This window comes from Gracilinanus agilis, chromosome 1, assembly GCF_016433145.1.
Source record: "Gracilinanus agilis isolate LMUSP501 chromosome 1, AgileGrace, whole genome shotgun sequence".
Taxonomy (NCBI): domain Eukaryota; kingdom Metazoa; phylum Chordata; class Mammalia; order Didelphimorphia; family Didelphidae; genus Gracilinanus; species Gracilinanus agilis.
The window spans coordinates 395,275,523-395,297,172 of record NC_058130.1 but is presented as its reverse complement, the minus strand read 5'-3'; the positions used below and the strand labels follow the sequence as shown (position 1 = coordinate 395,297,172).

The 21,650-nt window shown below is 36.0% G+C and overlaps 1 protein-coding gene across 1 annotated transcript in view; it reads right to left on the bottom strand.

Annotated features, from left to right (window-relative positions):
* The window catches only part of STARD6 (StAR related lipid transfer domain containing 6), a 32,827-nt gene extending 15,382 nt beyond the window's left edge, over positions 1–17,445 (bottom strand). The window contains exons 1-2 of the mRNA XM_044657810.1: positions 17,356–17,445; positions 17,137–17,186 (exon numbers count right to left, since the gene is read on the bottom strand). Of these exons, the coding sequence (XP_044513745.1) occupies positions 17,137–17,186; positions 17,356–17,445 (140 nt within the window). The remainder of the gene's footprint in view (positions 1–17,136; positions 17,187–17,355) is intronic.
* Between the last annotated feature and the right edge of the window lie 4,205 nt (positions 17,446–21,650).

Sequence of the window (21,650 nt, the reverse complement as noted above, 5' to 3'; positions counted from 1 at the left end):
ATAACCAAGACAGTGGGATCTTACCTGCTCCAATTTTTATTCATTACACAATGATCTGTGGTAAATAGGTGATCTATTGTAAAGAGCCATCTTGTAAGCTCATAGATTTGAGGTGGGGGAGTTCTAGAAGATCATTTAATCTAACATCCTTATTTTATAGATAAGGAAAATAATTTTTCTCATGGATGAGTAAATGGAAGCCCATAAAGTGGAGTGACCTTTTCAAGGTGCTGATAGTCCAAATATTCATATCACTTCACCTTGCTGTTTCGGCAAAAGCCTGCTTTATTACTTTTTAATATATAGCCTTCTCATGATTAAAAGAGATGAGAAAATAGGCATTTGGATTGGTAGTTACTGTCTTCTCAATCAACTTTTAAAGTTTTGGTAATAGCATCATCATTCATCCTTTCTATCCCTTTTGGAATTTTGAAAATTGATCTCTGGGTGCCTTCAAAAATTATGCAATCTATAATAGAGAATTCCTTTCTACAATATATTCATTCTGATCCCAACAAGGTATCCAATAATTTCTTCTTAAGTACCATTTCTACTTCCTAAAACTAGTCAGCAAGTACTGCACTGTTAGAAGCTAGATGAGGTAGGTCTGCTGCCACTGATGATGAAAATAAATCACATTATAAATGGAAGATCATATATCTGGAACTGGAAGGAACCTGAGGTGCAAAGAATCAATCTGAGGCCCAGAAAGATCAAGTGACTTCCCCATGATTTCACAGGTAATTTTAGACAGCAGAATTGAATCCAGATCATACATCAGACCCAATGATATTTCCAGTTCCATTTCATATTTTTGCAGGCTTTTACTTTCATCTTCAATGATTTATGCCCTCATGTTGATCTTTCTGCAGACATATTTTATTTTTTCATTGTTTTTTATTCTTCTGTGAGGTGATACTGCTTGTAGTATTCTGCCATCCTTTTTGGGTAACATTTTGCCATTGATTTTGTATTCTAAACCCATGTTGCCCTTGGGTGCTTAGTTTATCCATTTGGCAGATTTCAAAAGCTTCCTGATGACAGTGATTTCTGGGCTTTATTGGCCTATTTTTTGGTTACTAGTTTACATAAATGAACTCTCTTTAGGGTATGGTAATAATTAGAATCCACATCTTGATTTTATAAAATGGAAAATTAATGAAGTAAAAATGGCCTGTTAAAATAGTGCTGTTGTAATTGAATAGTGTATACTTATCTTTATTCTTCCTTCTAATTTGTGACTTTGTTCTACTGCCCATAGACACTTGCTTCTAAAATTACTACCATGTCAGTAACCATTTATTTCTCGTTTGAAGACCACAACATCTAGGACTTTCTGATTCTCTTTTTGAAGGAAATATTTATAATATACAGTTACAAGGCTTCTGAGTAATCAATGAATATTTGTCCTGTCATTTTATTTCTTCATCTAGACCCATACATTCCTACATTTCTTTTCTTACCATACTTCCCAGTACCCACTTTTGCAGTGGAAATGTCAAATCTATGTTAATTTGGTTTAGAAGATCTGGGAAGTTTCTCCTAGAATTTTTTTGCTTCATCCTTTGCATCAAATTTTAGTTCCCAAACTACAACTATCATCATGGTAGTCTTCTTTGTCCATAAATGTCATTAATACTGTGAAGTGAAATGATGACATATCCCATGAAATGATATTTTTCTCTTCCTCATGAGTGAACAATGAAGCCCATGCTACCAACTCTTCCATATGCCTCTAGGAGAACCTGTGAACTATTCTTGGCTGCAACAACATTTTCTGGTTTAATTTATAATTAACTTGACAATATGGCTAAGATTTGTCAATTATCTTCTCTCAGTTACCATTGTAATTTTTTTTAGGATAAGTATCTCCTATATCCTTAGTTATTCTTCATATGTCCCTTTTTACCTAGAAGATCTTTATAATACACTAGAGGTCTTTCTCTAATATCTTAGGACTATAACTATGACCCGGAGGCTCTCTTTTATCTTTTGTCCTAGCACAAATGCTTTTCTAATTCTCTATGTCCTCAATGATATGTTTGGTTGGGTTTTTGTTTGGTTATTTGTTTGTTTGTTTGTTTTTTGCCAATTCTCAAATTCCATGCATTATTAGTAATATGCTGTAGCCTACTTATGTCCACATTGTCCTTTGGGTTACTTGTGGTTTTCTTCTTCTGCAGTCAGAAGATTCCATGATGATTCATAGGCATTTGGCATTAGCAGAATAGTGGCGTTAAAAGATCTTTTGTGGCGGCCAGCAGTTTCGGTGCTTGGAAAACAATGCAGTTTCTCAAATGCCATAAAGCCTAGTTTCAGCTGTGGGACTAGAAGGGATCATAGACGCCATGTACTCCAAGGCCAACTCCTCATTTTACATAGAAAACTGAAGCTCAAGCAGGTTACATGACTTCCTCTGGAAACAAGTATTCAGCATCACAGTTGGGATTTGAATCCAGGTCCTCTGCTCCTAGAGGCGGTCCTCTTTCCACTATACCATAATTTTAAATTTTAGGCCAAGTTCATTGTCCATCTGCAGCTCTCATAGAAAATTTATATGGACTAATTCAGTGGTCTCATTATAAATTTTAGTTTGGGGAATAGCTGTTTTCACTCCCTTTGGAAAATAATCCCTTTTGAATTGCTGTGGATTTCAATGAGGGAGTTTCTGAGCTTCAGACCTCCACAAAATCTGTACAGTCACAGGCATCTGACTTAAAAGGGAGGCATCTGAACCCTAAGATGTAGAGGATTCATGGCTATCCTTATTAGCAATCATTTCTCTCCCTCTCAGCTATAAGAGAATTTTTGAACATTTTTCTGATGTTATTAATTGGTGGAGTGTCCAATGTGAATTCAGCCTTTCAACTTAGGTTGAAAACCTAGTTTTGTGATCTCTTTTCTATCTGTATAGGCACTGTAGTGGGCAATAATATCTAACATAGAAGAAAGAACCTTGGCTCGAAGACTTCAAGAAATTAATATCATAGGACAAACTTTGTTGAAATAGGAAATAGATCTGAAAGCTGTTAGAGGGGCTTTTGGCAGGGTTGAATACTTTAGCTCTTTCTGGGACATTTTGGAATAAGGCCACATAAAAGTGGGTTTCCAACAGTCATTTGACTCTTTCCCCCCTTGACCTCAAACCTCTGTGGGTCATTGACTAGGTCTGGCTGCCATTTGGGAATCTCCATTCCAGTAACCCTCCTAGAAACAAGATGATAGAATCTTTAGGTTCTAACTTGTAATGCCAGGTGGCTTTCCAGTTAAGTTCAAGGAATTGTCACCAACTTGGTAGGCTCATCATTATTCTGACCTCCACCTCTTGAACCTGTGACTGCCTCCAGTGATGACAGGGGAATACGATGAATTCACAAAGAAATAGTGGACTCCCAGCTTCAAGATGTGGCAAGAGTGGTGCTCCATAGACTGGGAAAGCTACTGGCTAGATGAGCATTTGTGGGAAATTATTAAGAATTTCCATATTCTGTATATGGTATATGACTTCCCCTGGTAAAGTTTCTAGCACGAAAACCCCAACTTGAGGTTCATTGAAGAGTTCTAGAAGGAACAGCAACCCGACTCCATCACCAGCCTAGCTATAGGGCATCTAAAGAAATATGGATGTGAATGGGCAGCGCTCACACATAAGAAGGGGACACAATTCCATAAGCAAATATACTTGTACTGTTGCCCATGGCACATTTCCCTTTCTCAGGCTACAGTCCTCTTTGTGCCTGAATCTGAGTTCTCTAGAGATAAGTAAATGAGCCTCTGGCTCCCCATCCTTGCTGAAAAGATTCCTGATAGTGATCTGGCTTCTAGACCATTCCTCAACAAGCAATAGCTTCTCCATTTGGAATCTGTGAGTGCAGCCTGACCTATAATCATGATTCTGCTAATCTTCACTATTAAAGATATCCCTTTTAGATAACTGGAAAAATTTTTAGATTTTAGACACTCAAGGCTTCGGTTTATTCCCCCAGGGTTTATAGTCATTTGTGAGCAGCCCCCCCGCTTTTTTTTTGCTTTCACAAACCCCTTTTTTCTTGCTTCTGTTGACTTTCAAGAAGCCACAAAATGATTAGACACTATTTCTTTAAGAGACTTATATTATCCAAATATTTAAATTCCTAGACCTTAGATGGTTACACCTTCCTGCTTACCAGAGTTTCTACCACTAATTGAAATAAAGGTATGTTTGCCACCTTCATATGAGGTTGGGGAAAATGTTTAAGGACTGGAAGAGCAGGAGCAATAAACAATGCAGGAAACGCTGTGCATTAGAGAACACAGACCTTTGAATGTTTTTTATCTTCAGCTATAATAGCACATATTCTCTTCCTAAGGGATGATCCTTTAGCTGAGGCCTTTGAAGGTCAGAACTAGTTCTAAGGTCTATTGGGAAGGGGAGTGAAGTAAGGGACAGAGAAGTAATGATGCACAAAGGCAATGCTAATTTTATGGGGGTGTGGTTCAGATTAGGTATAGAGGCATGAATTTGCCAAAGGGGAGACTAAAAAAAAATCCCCATGACCACACACATACATTGCAGTAATTGTAGTAATTGGTGAGGTGATTCATTTTGTTGAAGAAGCATTTCCATTTATTTATTTATTTGTTTGTTTTTAGTGCAAAATTCCCTTAGCAGTGTAAAATTTACTGGTCATTCATAACTTTGATAATTGAATTAATCTATAGATGAGATCAGTAGCATTCTTGAAATAAACATTTTGATCAGAGGAAGAAGGTAGAAGGGGTTATTGTGTGAAGATAGGACAAATTTAGGTGGATTAGAGAGTATGAAACAGTCAGACTAAGGCCAGTAAATAGAAGGCAAAAGGTGGAAGGAAGATCCACAATTGAGGGTTGGAGAATATTAAAGACAAATATTGTTTACTTTGCAACTTTGCCTTGGGCTTTTGTTAGAAGGCTGCATTCTAATGAAAAAAATTTCCCATGTGCCTTTGGCATGAGTCTGAAAGGTTGTTGATGCTTGAATTAAGCTATCAGAACTAATTTGGAAAAGATAACAAACTTCATCCTCCTCTCAACATTCATCTCAGTTCAGGTTTGTTAAATCTACTCTCTCCTGCTGCTCTCCTTACTTTTTCTCCACCCCTCTTTTGTCAGAAAGATGGGAGAAGACAAAGAAGATGGAGGAGAGCCATGGATGAGTCCTTCCCTCCTAACTACAAACACCTTTAGAATTTTAACACTTCTATACTTGGCATAAACTTGGGGAATCTTTAATAAGGCTGGGATCTGACAATCACCCAGGAGAGCCAGGGGCATCCAGGCTCTTTACATTATTACATTACTTACTTTCTTACATTATTTACATTATTCTCTCAGAAAAGGGAACCTGGAGCCACCCTGCCCCTTCAGCCACTCCAAGTCTAATGTGCCTGTGTCCTCAAATGGCCGGAGCGGTCAACTGACCAGACTTTACTGAGCTCCTGATGTGTCTGATGCTGTGCTTGACACTGTGGAGATGCAAATTCTGACATATCAGGGCCCAAGAACCATGTCTGTCAACACAGGAGCTCAGATAAAAGATCTCAACATACAATTCTCTTTTAGCTAGATTGTATCTTAATAACTATAATTAAGCTTGATGATAATTAAAAGTACATTCAGAGCAAACTGAACCTATTCTAACTACTCCCTCTGAGTCTTCTTCACTCGGTCCTATGCTGCTTCTTATATTAGCTTCGTGTTCAATCTGACTTGAAAGTCATATTTCTTCTAACTATGTAGTAGTGTCTGAAGCTTTCTGTTAACAGTGACCTTAAACAATATATTACAAAGTATGCTAGATTTGGAATCAAAGGGCCTGGGTTCAAATTCTGACTCTGGTACCTACTTTCTGAGCCATATGTAAAATGAAAAAATTGAACTAGATGATCTTTAAGATTCCTTCAAGGGGCAGATAGGTGGCACAGTAAAGGTCCACTGACATTGGAATCAGGAAGATCTGAGTTCAAATTATATGCTCATATATGAATTAGTTGTGTGACTGGGCATGTCAATTTACCCTGTTTGTTTCTGTTTTCTCATCTATTTTATTTTATTAATTTTATCATTATTTTTATTTATTTTTAATTATTTAATTTATTTCTAATAATTTTTAATTTATTATTTTATTTATTTTATTATTTTATTTTATAAAATAAGCTGAAGAAGGACATAGCAAACCACTCCAGTATCTTTGCCAAAAAAACCCCAAATGGGGTCATGAAGAGTCAGTCACAACTGAACAACAACAAAGATCCCTTCTAGTTTGAAATCTATGATTTTGTGATCTCTGAGCCCTTCCAACTCTAAGTTCTAGGATTGTTATTATTGTGCCTTTGCATGTAATGCAGGACTAAAGTTCCTCATCATTGAGATTGAGAGTAAGGGAGAGATAAGTGGAGCAGCCTCAGATTAGGTGAAATGGCAGGAGGCAGTATAGAAAGAACTAATTCAATGAGACATTTGTAGAGTGTATAAGACTGTCAAGATTTTAGTGATCTTAAGGCATTTGAGCCCTGGGTTAATTTTGTACAAGTCAATAACATAGAGAATTTTAAAAGGGTCCCCCCTCCCCAACATCAAGTGAAAATGACATTTAAATTTGCATCCCCAACAATGATAACAGAGATTCTGAGTGTTTAGCGAAAAACAATATTGTATTCCATGTATTATCTGATCTTTTGCAACTATTCTTTGTTAACAATTAAGACCCAACTTTCATCATATTTTTCCTTTTCAAATTGATATTTATTAATTTGTGAGATTATTTTCCTCCTCCCACACCCAGGATGAATCATTAGTCAGAATTACTCCTGTTGGCAAAGCTTCTGAAGACTATACTTGTGTAACACAGAAGTGGGTGTAAAAGCCCTGGCTTGAATCTCAAATTCTGCTTTACAAAAGAATGGTAGCTTCTTGCATCATTAAATTACCTAACAACTGAAGTTTTTCACAAGTTTATTTATTACAGATAAGGAAAGTATGCACCACCTTCTTTGGCTATCTGTGACTAATCATAGGCTGTATCAGTCAAGATCTTTAGTTTCACTGGTAGGTAAAATTTGAATTTTAAAAGGACCCAAACTACCCTAGAGTTTTTACAGCAATAGAGAAGAAATAAATAATAGATTTCCATTATGCTGAGAGCTGACATACTAATCAATATTTACCAGACAACCAGGAGCAGAAAGTCACTAAAAAAAAAGGATGATGTAGCTTTTAAAGGTGGAAATTCCTAGTTTATTATCCTGACTCTTCAAGAGATGTGGGAACAAGTACTCTGGGCTAAAGCAAAGAGCATGCTGACTGCTGGTGGAAAACTGCAAACAGCTCAGTTGTACTAATTTTAAAGACTCTCAGCTAACCAAGGAAGCTACTCCAACCCAAGGGGTAGGGGAAATTGTGGGCTCCACTAGGTAAATTAGGCATAGAATTACACATTCATAAATACAGGCAAGTGCTTTAAATTTAGGTGACACTTCCACATTCAAGGATCACTTGGTCTAATAATAAGAGCCAGCATCTATATGATGCTTTAAGATTTGCAAGGTGCTTTACATATATTATCTCATCAATGCTGGGAGGTAGGTGTGCCCATTATTATGCCCATTTTACAGATGAGGAAATGGAAGCTGAAAGTTAAGTGATTTGTTCAAGGTTACTCAACCAATAAATGTCTGAAGCTAAATATGAACTCAGTTTTTTCTGCTGCTAAGTCCAGCACCCTATGTCCAATTCCATCCAAGGAATTTCATACATTACTATTGGAAATACCACAAGGAATTTATCATAATAGAGTTGCACTTTATAACACATTCCTAAGGCAAGAAACTCTGGCATAGCATCAGAGTAAGGCACTGATCAATTCAGTGTGAAACAACTCATTAAGATGAAAGCAAGAGTAAACACAAATATCTGATAGTCTATCCAAGGGTTCTTTCCCATTTGAAATTAACTTTTAAAAAACAAAATAAAACAATTCAACACCTTTTTAGTTCTTTACAACTTAATCCCCTGCTGTCCATCACTCCACCTAGCTTATCTAAAGCAGAGGTTCTTATCCTGGGGGCTATGAACTTATTTAAAAATATATATTTTGATAACTATTTTAACATAATTGATCCCCTTTATAGTCCTACATTACTTTGTGTAATTAAAAACATTCTGAGAAGGAGTTCTTGGGCTTCACCAGACTGCAAAAAAGGGTCCATGATACAAAAATGTTAAGAACTCCTGATCTAGAGAACAAATTTCCTTTAAAGCAGGAGCCATAATATACTTTTTTTTTTTTACCCTTGTACTTTGGTGTATTGTCTCATAGGTGGAAGAGTGGTAAGGGTGGGCAATGGGGGTCAAGTGACTTGCCCAGGGTCACACAGCTGGGAAGTGGCTGAGGCTGGGTTTGAACCTAGGACCTCCTGTCTCTAGGCCTGACTCTCACTCCACTGAGCTACCCAGCTGCCCCCCCATAATATACTTTTAACCTATTAGAGGTTCATAATACATATTAGATACCTGTTTCCAGATGGAAATAAGGAATACACAAGGAGAAATAAGTAGCCTGTTCAAAAGATAGGAAACACAGGAGGCACAAAAATGAAAAAGATGGCATATTGTATCCATTCTCTAGAGGATGTTAATATGCCCTAAAATGCCTGAAGGCATCTGATGAGTAAACATGGTTACTGTTGTTATTATTGTTCAGTCAGAGTCTAACTGGGAACCTCAGCCTGTCTTCCTAGGGAAATATACTGAAGCAGCTTGCCATTTCCTTCTCTGGTTCTATGTAGGCAGAGGTGAAGTGACTTGCCCAGGGTCACACAGCTACTAAATGTCTGAGGTCACATTTGAACTGTGACTCCTGGCCCAGAGCCCTAAGCCCTGAGACATGTACCAGCTCCAGTACAGGTAGTAAGAGAGAGCTCCAAGGCAGAACTGAGAATCTGGTAATACTGCACTTTGCCACTAGAGGGAGGTAATACCCAGCCTATAGGGTATCTGAGCCCTTAGAAGAACCCCGAGGGCTTTTATCCCAAACAGACAGGCAAGGGCTTTCCATATATGACATTCAAAACCTATTGGAAAAAGCCTTTGTGTTTTAAATTGCCAAAGATAATGAAACTTGGCAAGAAAAATTACTGTTGATTTTTTTCCCCTCTGAACTACATTCGAAAAGGGAGTTTTCAAAGAATGTTATTTGCAGTCACTAGTGTGATGCTCAGGTCTTACAAGGACCACCCAGTAGCTCCTTTGGCCACTCCTTAGCTGTGAGACAGTTGCCTCTAATTTGCTGGCAGATTTTTGAGGCCAATAGATTAGTGCCCTCTCTATATCCATGGAGCAACTACTTTTTAATTTTCTGTCTATTCCTGTGGAGGAATTACTTTTTAAAATTTTCTGGGGTCATGGGCATCGGGGTCCGAGGAAATGATGATGATAATATTTAAATAGTGTAAGGGTTAGGTAAGATAGAGAGCCAGGCCTACAGACAGGAAGTTCTGGGTTCAAATTTGACCTCAGACACTTACTAGCTATGTGAACCTGGGCAAGTCACTTAATTCCCATTTCCAGCCCTCACCACTCTTCTGCCTTGGAACAGTGTTGATTCTTAGACAGAAAGTAAGGGTTTGAGAAAGGAACTGTAGGGCTTAGGGACTTAGAATTGAGGGACATGAAGATAGCCTATCTGCATATCCCTTTTGTAAGATTTAAATTGATATCAATAACTACAAGTATTATATTTTATAAGATTTATTAGTAATCACTTAAAGTAGAAGAAAAAAATAGAAGTACAAAGCTTAAGTAATACCACGTGAGTAAACTTTCCTGCCGAGCTCTGCCCTCAGCCTCCTCAGCCACATTCTGGGAAGAAGAGAGAGAGGGGAGGGTTTACATCAAAATATATCTTCCCTACGTTAGCATGCAGCGTTAACACACGAATGGGATGCTGGGTAAGAGAGTCCTGGAGAGCAACTTCTACCCATACAATTTCCCTGCTAGATATATCACAAGTCACAGAAGAGAGGGGAATGATAGTAGCTACCAGACAACTGGCCAAGTGGGCTTCTGCCATGGGATGATCTGCAGTGGATTAAGATTGACTGGATTAGGAGAAGGTGAGATGATGCTATTGTTTGCCAATGCCATTTCTAACTCAAAGAATGGTCCTTTCTGCCAGAAGCAAGGATATTCACCAGGCATCTTGGGCGATCTAGAGCCCAATTAAGATATAAATATCATCAAGCCAATGCTATATAAAGATAAAGAGACTGAGGCACCAGAGAGATGGCTAAAGTTCCCCAATAAGTGAAGCTAGGGTTAGAACACAGGCCCCTTTGACTCCTAATACCATACCATGGGGAAAGCTTAGAAAAGGCTGTTCTCATATTTCAGAGCTTGGCAGGAGTGCTGCCTGAATCTTTACTGCATATAAAAAATTCTCATAGCAACTCAATGGAAGCAGGTTGGATGGAGAAAGAAAAGATTCCAATTTTGCATATAAGGAAACTTAGCTATCAACTTATATTCATACACAGAGTTGGAGGTAGAGCTTAAATTAGCATCCAAATATATGTCCCTTGATCAGAAGTGTTTTCTCCTCTAAAACATTTTGTATCCAAAATTAAGTAGGTTGTCAACTGCCAATTACTCATGCTAAATAAGGAAAACAGTAGCAAAGATAACAGGAGGTAATCCAAAAAAAGCATCTGGACTTAGAATTAATTTAGTATTTAATCATCAAGCATTTATTATTTACTACACTTAAATATGCATGTGTCTAGATTTCTGCATAATTTGCAGAACTTCAAAGAAAAAGATGAAGTCCTGATTGAGGAGTTGGAAAGCTTCTCAACTTCCCATTTTCCTCTAACTTCTTCCTTATTTCACAGCAAAGAAAAGGAGTACTTCCTAGTACTGAGACAAAGAACCAAACTGATCTGTGCTAAGTTGAATTGTAGGTCACACTATTATATAAGGCCTCTTTGAGGCATGAAGGTAATTATCAATAAGTATCCTTTGATGAAAAGAACTATCTTGGGAGCTTAGACTGGTGTAAGGAAGGTACCTCAAACCCTCAATTCAATTAATATTAATTGGTTAATTAACATTAAAAATAATTCCAACACATATTAAACGCCCACTATGAAAAAGGCAACATGCTAGGTGCTAGACATATAAAGATAGAAATGAAAAAGTTTATGTCCTCCAGGATCTTATATTCTCCCTGAAGAAGAGGGTGATGAGTTGGAGAGAGGCAGAAAATACACATTTAAGTGAAATTTGAAGAACAAAGAAATCTGAGAGAGAATGCAAATAAGATCATGAAGGAGGTGATCTCAGAGCTGAATAATGAGGGAAGTTAAGTATTCTGTAGATATAGAGATGAGGAGGAAATCTCTTCCAGCCATAGAGGACAGTTCTTTTCAGTCTATGTTCAAAAAGGATTGGATTTGATTGAGTAAAATGCAACTTTAAAGGCGCTTCTCCAACACAATAGTCTCCCCAAGCATATATTAGTTCATAAAAGAAAGCTCTTTAATAGAGTAACAACAGAGCTATTCAATGATCCAGGGATTATTGAAAATAAGTGAAATATAAGACAGGGAAATATATGTGTGCCAACAGTTTGTTACTGTCTTGGTTTTTGTTATAGGTCCAGTTGAGACCATTGAGACCAAATGTAAAGGAATTTCAACAGATGTTAGTGGTTGCAGATAATATTGTGCTGACTGTATCAAGTCCCAGAATAACACAGTACCTCCTAAATGGGATCCATAAATGCTTAAAAGAGTTTGGCTTTAAATATTTATTTACACAGGGAAAAAAAAAACAAAACAAAGAATCAATTGTCCAGATGATCATAAATGGGTGGTTGCCCATAAAGTTGGTCCACTGATAATCTCTCTTGGACAGATATTGTAGTTGGACAATGAAAGAGGTTCAAAATTGAATTAAAACTGGAAAGGAGGAAGAGAACTGATTGCAATGCCTTTGGCATAAGATAGGACTTTCAATGATCTGAAGCTTTCCTCCAAAACAAAAATCCATCTTTTTAATATATTGATATTCTTCCCGTGAAGCTTTATGGTGTAGGAGATAGAATGCTGTATGTGAATTCAGCAAATATACTAGCTGTGGGTCAAGTCACTTAACCCTTCTTACCTCAGTTTCTTTATCTCTAGTATCTTTGCCAAGAAAACTCCAAATAGAGTCATGAAGAGAAGCACATGACTAAAACGATTCAACAACAAAAAGACAGAATACTAAGTCTGGAATCTGGAGACCTGAATTGGGAGACTCCCAGAAGCTTAACAGTTGGGTGATCTTGGATAAGTCATTTAACTTTTGTCTGCCTCAGCTGTCTCATATGTAAAATGGGGACAATAATAGCACTTATCCTCTAGGGTTGTTTTGAGGATCAAATGAGATGATCTTTGTAAAGAAATTTCCAAATCTTAAAGTATTGTCTAAATATGTGCAAGGCAATATGCTAGGTACTGGGGATATAACAATATAAATGAAACAGTCCATGCCCTCAACATCTAGATAGATAGCTATCTTCATTATTGTTTATTATTATGTTATACAACATTTTGCAAGGAATCAGGAGTCTGGATCAGCCTGAGGGCAAAGGGGAGATCCAAAATGGAGACAAACAGATTTTATATCAGCAACAATAAACTGTCCAGAAACAGTGGCATAAAAGATATTACCAAAGACATAGATGCATGACCAGAAAAGATAGACAGCTATTTAGAGAAAGAGAAAGAGGTAACAGACAGCCCATATGTGTGCCCCACAGGTTCTCATAAAAGAAGATCCAGAGACCAAGAAATTTAGAGAAAAACCCACAGCATTTTGAGGTAGAATGCCCAGGGAGGACATATAGGAGGACCTAGAAGAGGATTACTAGAATGAAGAGTATGCCAAGTATCAGAAAGTTTAATTTCATTCTCTGTGTGAAACTTACTACATGAAAAAAGAAGTCACAAAATGTAAAATAAATAATTTTGATTATATTAAATTAAAAAGTTTTTATACAAACAAAAACAATGCAACCAAAATCAAAAGGAAAACAACAAACTGGGAAAAAAAATCTTTATAACAAAAAACTCTGACAAAGGTCTAATTACTCAAATATACAAGGAGTTAAATTAATTGTATAAAAACATCAAGCCATTCTCCAAATGATAAATGGGCAAGGGACATGAATAGGCAATTTTCAGATAAAGAAATCAAAACTATCAATAAGCACATGAGAAAGTGTTCTAAATCTCTAATAATTAGAGAAATGAAAATCAAAACAACTCTGAGGTACCACCTCAAACCTAGCAGATTGGCTAAAACGATAGCAGGGGAGAGTAATGAATGTTGGAGGGGATGTGGCCAAATTGGGACATTAATGCATTGCTGGTGGAGCTGTGAACTGATCCAGCCATTCTGGATGGCAATTTGGAACTATGCTCAAAGAGCTCTAAAAGAATGCCTGCCCTTTGATCCATCTATAGCATTGCTGGGTTTGTACCCCAAAGAGATCATAGGGAAAAAGACTTGTACAAAAATATTTATAGCTGTGCTTTTTGTGGTGGCAAAAAACTGGAAAACGAGTGTATGCCCTTCAATTGGGGAATGGCTGAACAAATTGTGGTATATGCTGGTGATGGAATACTATTGTGCTCAAAGGAATAATCAACTGGAGGAGTTCCATGTGAACTGGAAAGACCTCCAGGAATTGATGCAGAGTGAAAGGAGCAGAGCCAGAAGAACATTGTATACATTGTATACACTGTGGTAAAATCGAATGTAATGGACTCCTGTACTAGCAGCAATGCAATGATCCAGGACAATTCTGAGGGACTTATGGAAAAGATGCTACCGACATTCAGAGGAAGAACTACAGGAGTGGAAACCCAGAAGAAAAACAACTGCTTGAACACTTGGGTTGATTCAGTCATGATTGAGGATGTAGACTGGAAACGAACACACCAATGCAACTATCAATAATATGTAAATAAGTTTTGATTGATGACACAAGTTAAAACCAGTGGAAATGGGGAGGGAGGGTGAAGAGGAGGGGTAAAGGGGAAAGTATAAACATGAATCATGTAACCATGGAAACTTTTTCTAAAAAAATAAAATATTTAAATCTTAAAAGTAAAAAAAAAGTCAACTTTTTGTCTGATTGTTTTCTTAGCTATCAGTGACAATATGAAATTGAAACAATTATTAGTATAATTATTTTTTTACATTTTTTTTAACCCTTGTACTTCGGTGTATTGTCTCATAGGTGGAAGAGTGGTAAGGGGGGCAATGGGGGTCAAGTGACTTGCCCAGGGTCACACAGCTGGGAAGTGGCTGAGGCTGGGTTTGAACCTAGGACCTCCTGTCTCTAGGCCTGACTCTCACTCCACTGAGCTACCCAGCTGCTCTATTAGTATAATTTTTAAATTCCTTAATATGAAGCTGAAAATGTGAAGGATATATGTTATGTCAAAATTTAAAAAATTATTCTTCTTGGAATTCTCATGAGGTGGTTTTGGGGGGTGGTGAAAAGCTTCCTTAGTTTTGGGTGACTAAGAAACTGTTTATAGTCACATTTTCAGCTTTACATGAAAAAAATTTAAAGATACCGATCAAGTGATGTTCTGCAGTGTTAATTCCAAGGTGTAAAATGCTTGCAATCGTGATTTAAGCATCGGCTCTCATGAGCTGGCTAAAGGTGGCTCTAGCTTAATAACCTCTAAGATGAAGCTAAAAATGATTTTAAATGGAAGGCTTTTTGAGCAAGAGGACACATTTTTTATATAGTAACACAGCACTGCATTCAAATAATTGTTGAATGAAGGAGTGAATGAAGTAATGACATTCAGAGCTGCCTTGTTATGTAAGTCAAGTAGACCTGTATTTATACTGTTGTGATTTAAAGATGCACCCCCAAACACTCCCCTGAGGAACAAACAATAGACATGTCCTTCTTTCATGAGGTGGCAACATGGGTATAAAGAACCCTAGACACAGTACTGGGAGACTTAATTCAAGTCTAATTTTTACCTCTTGCTAGTAGTACAGTCTCAGTTATATTCCTTTATACCATTCTGAGTCTGCTTTTGCTTCTGTTCAATAGGGCTACTACTATTTTCTTAATTCAATAGGATGGTTGTAGAGACTGGGGATAGGGGAGGGTAGGCAAAGTCCTTTATAAATGTGTATTATTACATATTTATATGTAATATATTTATTTTATATATATTATATAATTTATTATTATATATTATATTATATATATTATATGCAGATATAATATATATAAATGTGTATTCATTACCACCACCAACACCAATACCACCACTACCACCACTACTACCATTACTACCACCACCAGTATTACAACTACTACCACCACCAATACTACCACCACTACCACCACTACTACCATTACTACCACCACCAGTACTACAACTACTACCACCACCAGTACTACAACTACTACCACCACCAATACTACCACCACCACCACCACCACCACCATCACCACCACCACCACCACCACCACCACCACCACCACCACTACTACCAGCACCACCACTACTACCACCACCAGCACTACCACTACCAACAACAGCAGCAGCACCAGCACTACCACTACCAGCAGCAGCAGCACCACCACCACCACCACCACCACCATCACTGTTACAATACTGCTGCTGCTACTACTACTACTGCTGCTGCTGCTGCTGCTGCTGCTACTACTACTACTGCTGCTGCTGCTGCTGCTACTGCTACTGCTACCACTTCTACTACTACTACTACTTGGCTTAAAATTCCTATAGTTAATGGGCTAAATAATTTAAATTGACATCTATGTGGACTTTTCAGGTTTACAAAGCATTTTACAAAATACGTTATTGGATTCTCACAATTCTGTAAAGTAATATTACAAGTGTTCTTAGCTCCATTTTTCAGGAAGATAAATTATTTACCCAGAGTTAAAAAACTGATATTAAAACTCTGAGATTCAAACTTTTAATTCCAAGCTTAGTGCTTTTTCAACTCCATCATGCTGCCTCTGGGAGTATCATTGCTAGAAAAATCACAGTTAAAATAAAGGTACCTGGGCCTCTAGCTCTTTTCCATAAACAGAAAATGACTTATCTGTTTTGCTAGTTGATAATTCAAACTATTAGAAGAGATAAGATACAGGGCAGATAGATGTTAGTGAAATAGAGTATGGTTCATAAAGGACAAAAGACAAACTAGGAAAAAAGCATAATTGAAAGAGGATAAAGCCTCAAAAAGGATAAAGAAGCAAATGAATACAAACCTAATATACTTAATTTAAAATATGAATACATGTCAGTGTGACATATTCATATGGTACCTCCTATAATAAATATGATTAATGAGTAACTCTAAATATGTGGTTTAAAAAATGTCAGGTCTAACCATTTCTCTGGAGTCCCAGGATTTAAACTATCAATCTTTACATGATGAAACAATAAAACTTATAACACACAATTTTTGATGACTTTTAAAACCAGTGAGTGAGTTCAAAAAGCATTTTAATGTTAGTTCACATGCAGGCCTGTGTACTATTGGTCCATGTACAATCTTTATAATTTAATTACCTAACAGTTACTAGACTTTGAAGAACAGCTTATGGAAAAATTAAATCAGGAAATTCAGCTTTTCTTTTTTAGTGTATCACATAATGAAAGGTCAGAAGTGTCCATTAAGTAAATAAGATAAAAAAACAAACAAAGCTACTAAATAAGAGTAGGAGTCTAATTCCAGAAAAAAGAAAATAAATCTAAACCATATACAATGATTATTTCTGCAACTAAGAATTTCTTTGCATTCTGATGTGAATGGTTTGTCAACAGGTTGTTTTTTTTTCTTCCTATTTATCTTGGATTTGAAAATGAATGATTGAAGGATATAATTGTAGTAAATTTCCTTATGTCACTTTTCAATATAATGATTTTAAAATTTATTATTTACCTTCTGACCTCCATTATATAACATATTTACAAAACAACTGTGAATTCCATTTATACCAGTGCCATTACAGTTTTAAAACTGCAAATTTAATTATTGCAAATAGGTAATTGAAGTACTCACAAATGTCCATCGTAATTTCTAGAAGGCTTCCAGGAAACGGTTATCTTTTTCTCAAAGGGGAATAAAAATCCATAAAAAAAATTAGCTGTCAGGTACAAAAACAAAAACAAAAACAAAAACAAACGAATCTCTTTCTGTTTGTTATGAAAAAAATTAAATGTCTTTACAATGAATTGTATGTCATAAAATCTCTTGAAACATAGTAACTTATTTTCTTACTGAAGTTTTAGTCACTTTCCAGCCCGATGTATCTCGGCTGAATGCTAAAACCTCTTGGGAGACTTCATCAGCAAGTTTTTTAAAGTCCATCTATCTGCAAAGTTTTAAAAACAAATGATTGGTAGAAGAAACTCATATACAAAGAAATGAAAATATTCTACAGACAAGTTGCCCTCTGGCACTTTGTACCTTACTAATCAATCCATTGTGTTTTGAATAACAAAATCACCCCACTCTTTTCTGTGTATATTTCTTATCCAAGTCAGTTATTCCAGTCTCATCTGAGTGTTAGGAATTCAGTTCAATTTAGTACCATAGGTCCCTGGTACCTACATGTCTGCATAGAGAGCTAAAACAATGTAAGTATGTTTTACTAATATTTTCTCTTTTTTACCTTAAACATGCAATATTTCAGACACTAATTCTACACTTCATTCCAACTTCTATCTTTGTAGTATTCTCTCACATTCTTTTCTTTTCTGAACTTCTTATAATACAGATCTTTTGATGATTTTAAAAAATAGTGAGTGGGTTCAAAAAGCATTTTAACTTCAGTCACTTCATATGCAGGCTTGTGTAATGACTGGCTTACTTACAATCTTTGTACTTTAATTACCAAATAATTGCTAGGGTTTAGAAAACAACAGGTCTGAATGTTCAGGAGTAGAAATAAGAGTAGAAATAAGTTGGTAGTAACAACAAGTTCTTTAAATAAAACTGTCTTCTTATACAGGTAATGCTAACATGCTTTTGAATGTTTTCCCCCTATCAGTGATGAGGAATTTATTCATCACAAACACTGAACATCTACTGAACTCCTACTATATGCAAAGCACCTTTCCAGATATTAAGGTGAGGGACTTTTGCATTAAACCTTTTCTAATCTTCCCAACTCCTAGTTCTTTCCATCCAGAGCTACTTTGTATTTAACTACTTTGTGTATGTTATTTGAATATATATACTTATGATATATATATATATATATACATATATAACAAGTACATAGAATATGTATATATATATTTTTTCCTAAGTACTTATTCTCTTCCACCATTATTGTAAATCAGGATGGTTTCATTCTTTGTACTCATATCCCCAGCACCTAGCAAATTGCCTGTTATAGAGCAGGGGCTTAATAACTTATTGTTTGATTGACTCATATATTACACATTTCTGCCTTTATAAAGACAACTATGTATTTTACTTCAGTCATATATAGTTCTAACAAAAATGAGTAAGAAATAGTAATGAGAATAATTCCATTTAAAATAACTACTCTAGCTTAACTTGCCTCTCCATCTGGCCTTTGCCAATTAATTTTCTACTAGCTACTATCTTTTAATCCTTTGTCTCAGACCTTCCTCTTTTCCTGGCTTACAAATTCTCAACTATAGATAATTCTCACTATCTGATTCTCCTGAAGATCATTGGAGAAAGAAGAGAAATTACCTGATTTTACCCCTTACAAATTTATGGTGCATATCCTTGATTAGTGCCTTATTTCTGCTCAACAATACTAATTTATTGGCTTCTTATAAAATTCTTCACAGCAACTATTTTAAATATTTCCTTTCATCTTCTTGCTTCCAAATACCTCATTTAACTCCTTCTTGCCTTTCCAATTGGAAGACTATAATTTAGTTTCTCTCCTCTCTTCCTTTAACCTTCTCAGCAGAATCAGCCACTTTTTTTCCTTCTCTCCACTCACAGAAGAGGTAGAATTCCTTTTACCTCCACATGCCATTCTTTCCCTTCTTACTCCTTCAAGATTGCTCCAATCATCATTCCTTTTCCACCATACATCTACAATCTTTTTCTCAAATGGCAACTTCCCATTTGCCTATAAATATACTCCTCTTCTCCAATCCTAAAAAAAAAAAAAAAAAAAAAAAAAAAGTCTTCCCTTGACTTATAGCCCTTTCTCTTCTTCCAGACTTCTTGGGGAAAGTTTTCTACATTTTCTTCTCTACTTCCTCACTACTCAGTTTCCTTTAAAATCTCTTGCAATCAGGCTTTTACCACAGCACTATTCTGCAGTTGCTCTCTTAAATGTTATAATAGACTTTTTAATCCCCTCTTTTCAGCCCTCATCTTCAATCAGAATGAAACTTTAAATACTGTTGACTATTCATTCTTCCTATATATTCTCTCATCAGACATCATGCCCTCCTGATTCTTTGCCTTATTCTTTAGAAGTTATTTTTCCTTTACCTAAACCTACTATGTTGGTGCTTCCTAAAAGTCCCTCTTGAGCCCTTTTCTTCATTCTCCTCTGGCAATCTCATTAACTTTTTCAGTCATTGGCTCTCTACAGAAAATTTCCAAATTTCGTTCTAGTCCTGACCTTCCTCCTAAGATCCAGACCCACAACTCCAACCCCCTGAAAGTCATCCTAAACTGTATGTCCCATTAGTTCCTCAAATGCAATGCATTTGAATGTGTTTCTCAAAAACTTATTAGCTCTGACTTCATTCTGTGGCCAACATGAATATCCTTGACTCCTGGGTTCATTACTTTGAAGTCATATGTGATTCCTTCTGTTTGCTCACCTTTTATAGCTAATTGGGTACCAAGTTCTATTTATTCCATGCCTGAACCATTTTTAACATCTGTTCCTTCATCTTTATTCTTACTCTGACCATTGCTGTACAAAGCCTCAATATTATTATCTATTTGTCTGGACTATTGCAAACTCCTAACTGTTCTTCATCCTCTACTTTCTTTCCTCTCATATCTATCCTTCATATCACTGCCAGCATAATTTTTCTTTTGCCTATATCACATTAGGTCTTGGCTCAAATAACTTCAGGCGTCCTCTATTGTCAATAAATTTTAAACTCCTTTGCAATGGTGCTCAAGGTACTCTTCCTGTTGTCACCCTATCTTTCAAACTTTTTCTCTTAATATATATAATTCTGAGCTACTGCAGCCAGATTGGACAATCCTCAGTTCCCCAATCAATCCCTGCTCTTTCATGCCTGCTTGTCTTGGCTCATGCTGTTCCCTATATTTGGAATATCTCTCTTTGCCTGCTGAATTTCCCGCCTAGTTTTTAAAGCCCAAATTCCATCTTCACACTTTGTTGGTCAAATTTTACCTCCCCTCCACTTCCATAACAGACTTTCTTGTACTTCTCTAATGTACTTATCATGTTATATTGTTACATATTATAGTTGTTTGTATCTTATCTCCCTGCCACGAGGCTCCATGACTTAAGGGAACCCAATTAGTGCTTTGCACATAGTAAGTGTTTAATAAATGTTTGCTTTATCAAATTTGCAGTAGCCATTAAGTGTATACTACAAATCTCTACAAGTTTTCCATATCTCTCCAAATGAAAAAGAAATATATTTTGCTGAATTAATTTTAATATCTTTGATCATTTATTTTATATTTTTTCTAAAATTAAAGGAAAACATTCTTTTATTTACAACTTAAACCCTAGTTAGGGGATATCTACGTTCATTTAAAATGAAGCTTTGTTGACAATGATCACAAAATTAAGGGATGAGCTATCTTATCAAGAACTCTAAAAAGATAGTATATAGGAAGTTTTTAAAGTAGAATTTATAAGACCTTTTTTTTGAAATCCTTATTTTGACAATAAAATGTTTAATATAATCTCTTTTAAAAGTCATTCGATTTGAAGTTGGAACAAAATAAACTTCTCAAAATCACATCATTAACCTTTATTTTATGTTTTTGCATATTTGACAACCTTTGCTCTTCAATTGGTTTGTGGTTCCTACAGTGTGACATATGCATATATATGTATGTGTCTGTATGTATATGTATGTATATGTATAGATATATATTTATGTACAGTTACATATATACATACACATACATATCATATCCAAAAGATAATTAATAGAATATATATGCACATATTGATAAAGATCTTGGGTGTTGGCCTAGAAATCACTAGATTAAGAGGAGGCATCCCAGTTTTATAGCTTCAGACTTTAGAGATTAGTCAAATAGAAAAGAGAGAATAAAGGGATTTTTAAGAAGCCAAAGCTATTTGATTCTATTACAGGCCAAAGGAGAGGAGGAATAAAACTAAATTATAATTTACCTAGTGGTATTTATGTCACATCAGCTGAAACTTAATCATAATTATCAGAAATTAAGGGTAATCTTTCCACATTTAGTAAGTGGAAAAAGGTTAAGAGCATCTCCTTTTTAATACCAACACCATTTGAAATTAGGTACCTCTCCCACACCTTCCCTCTTTAACATGCAGACACTTTTTTTTAAAATGCAGTTTTTGATTTTGAAACATTTGACATACT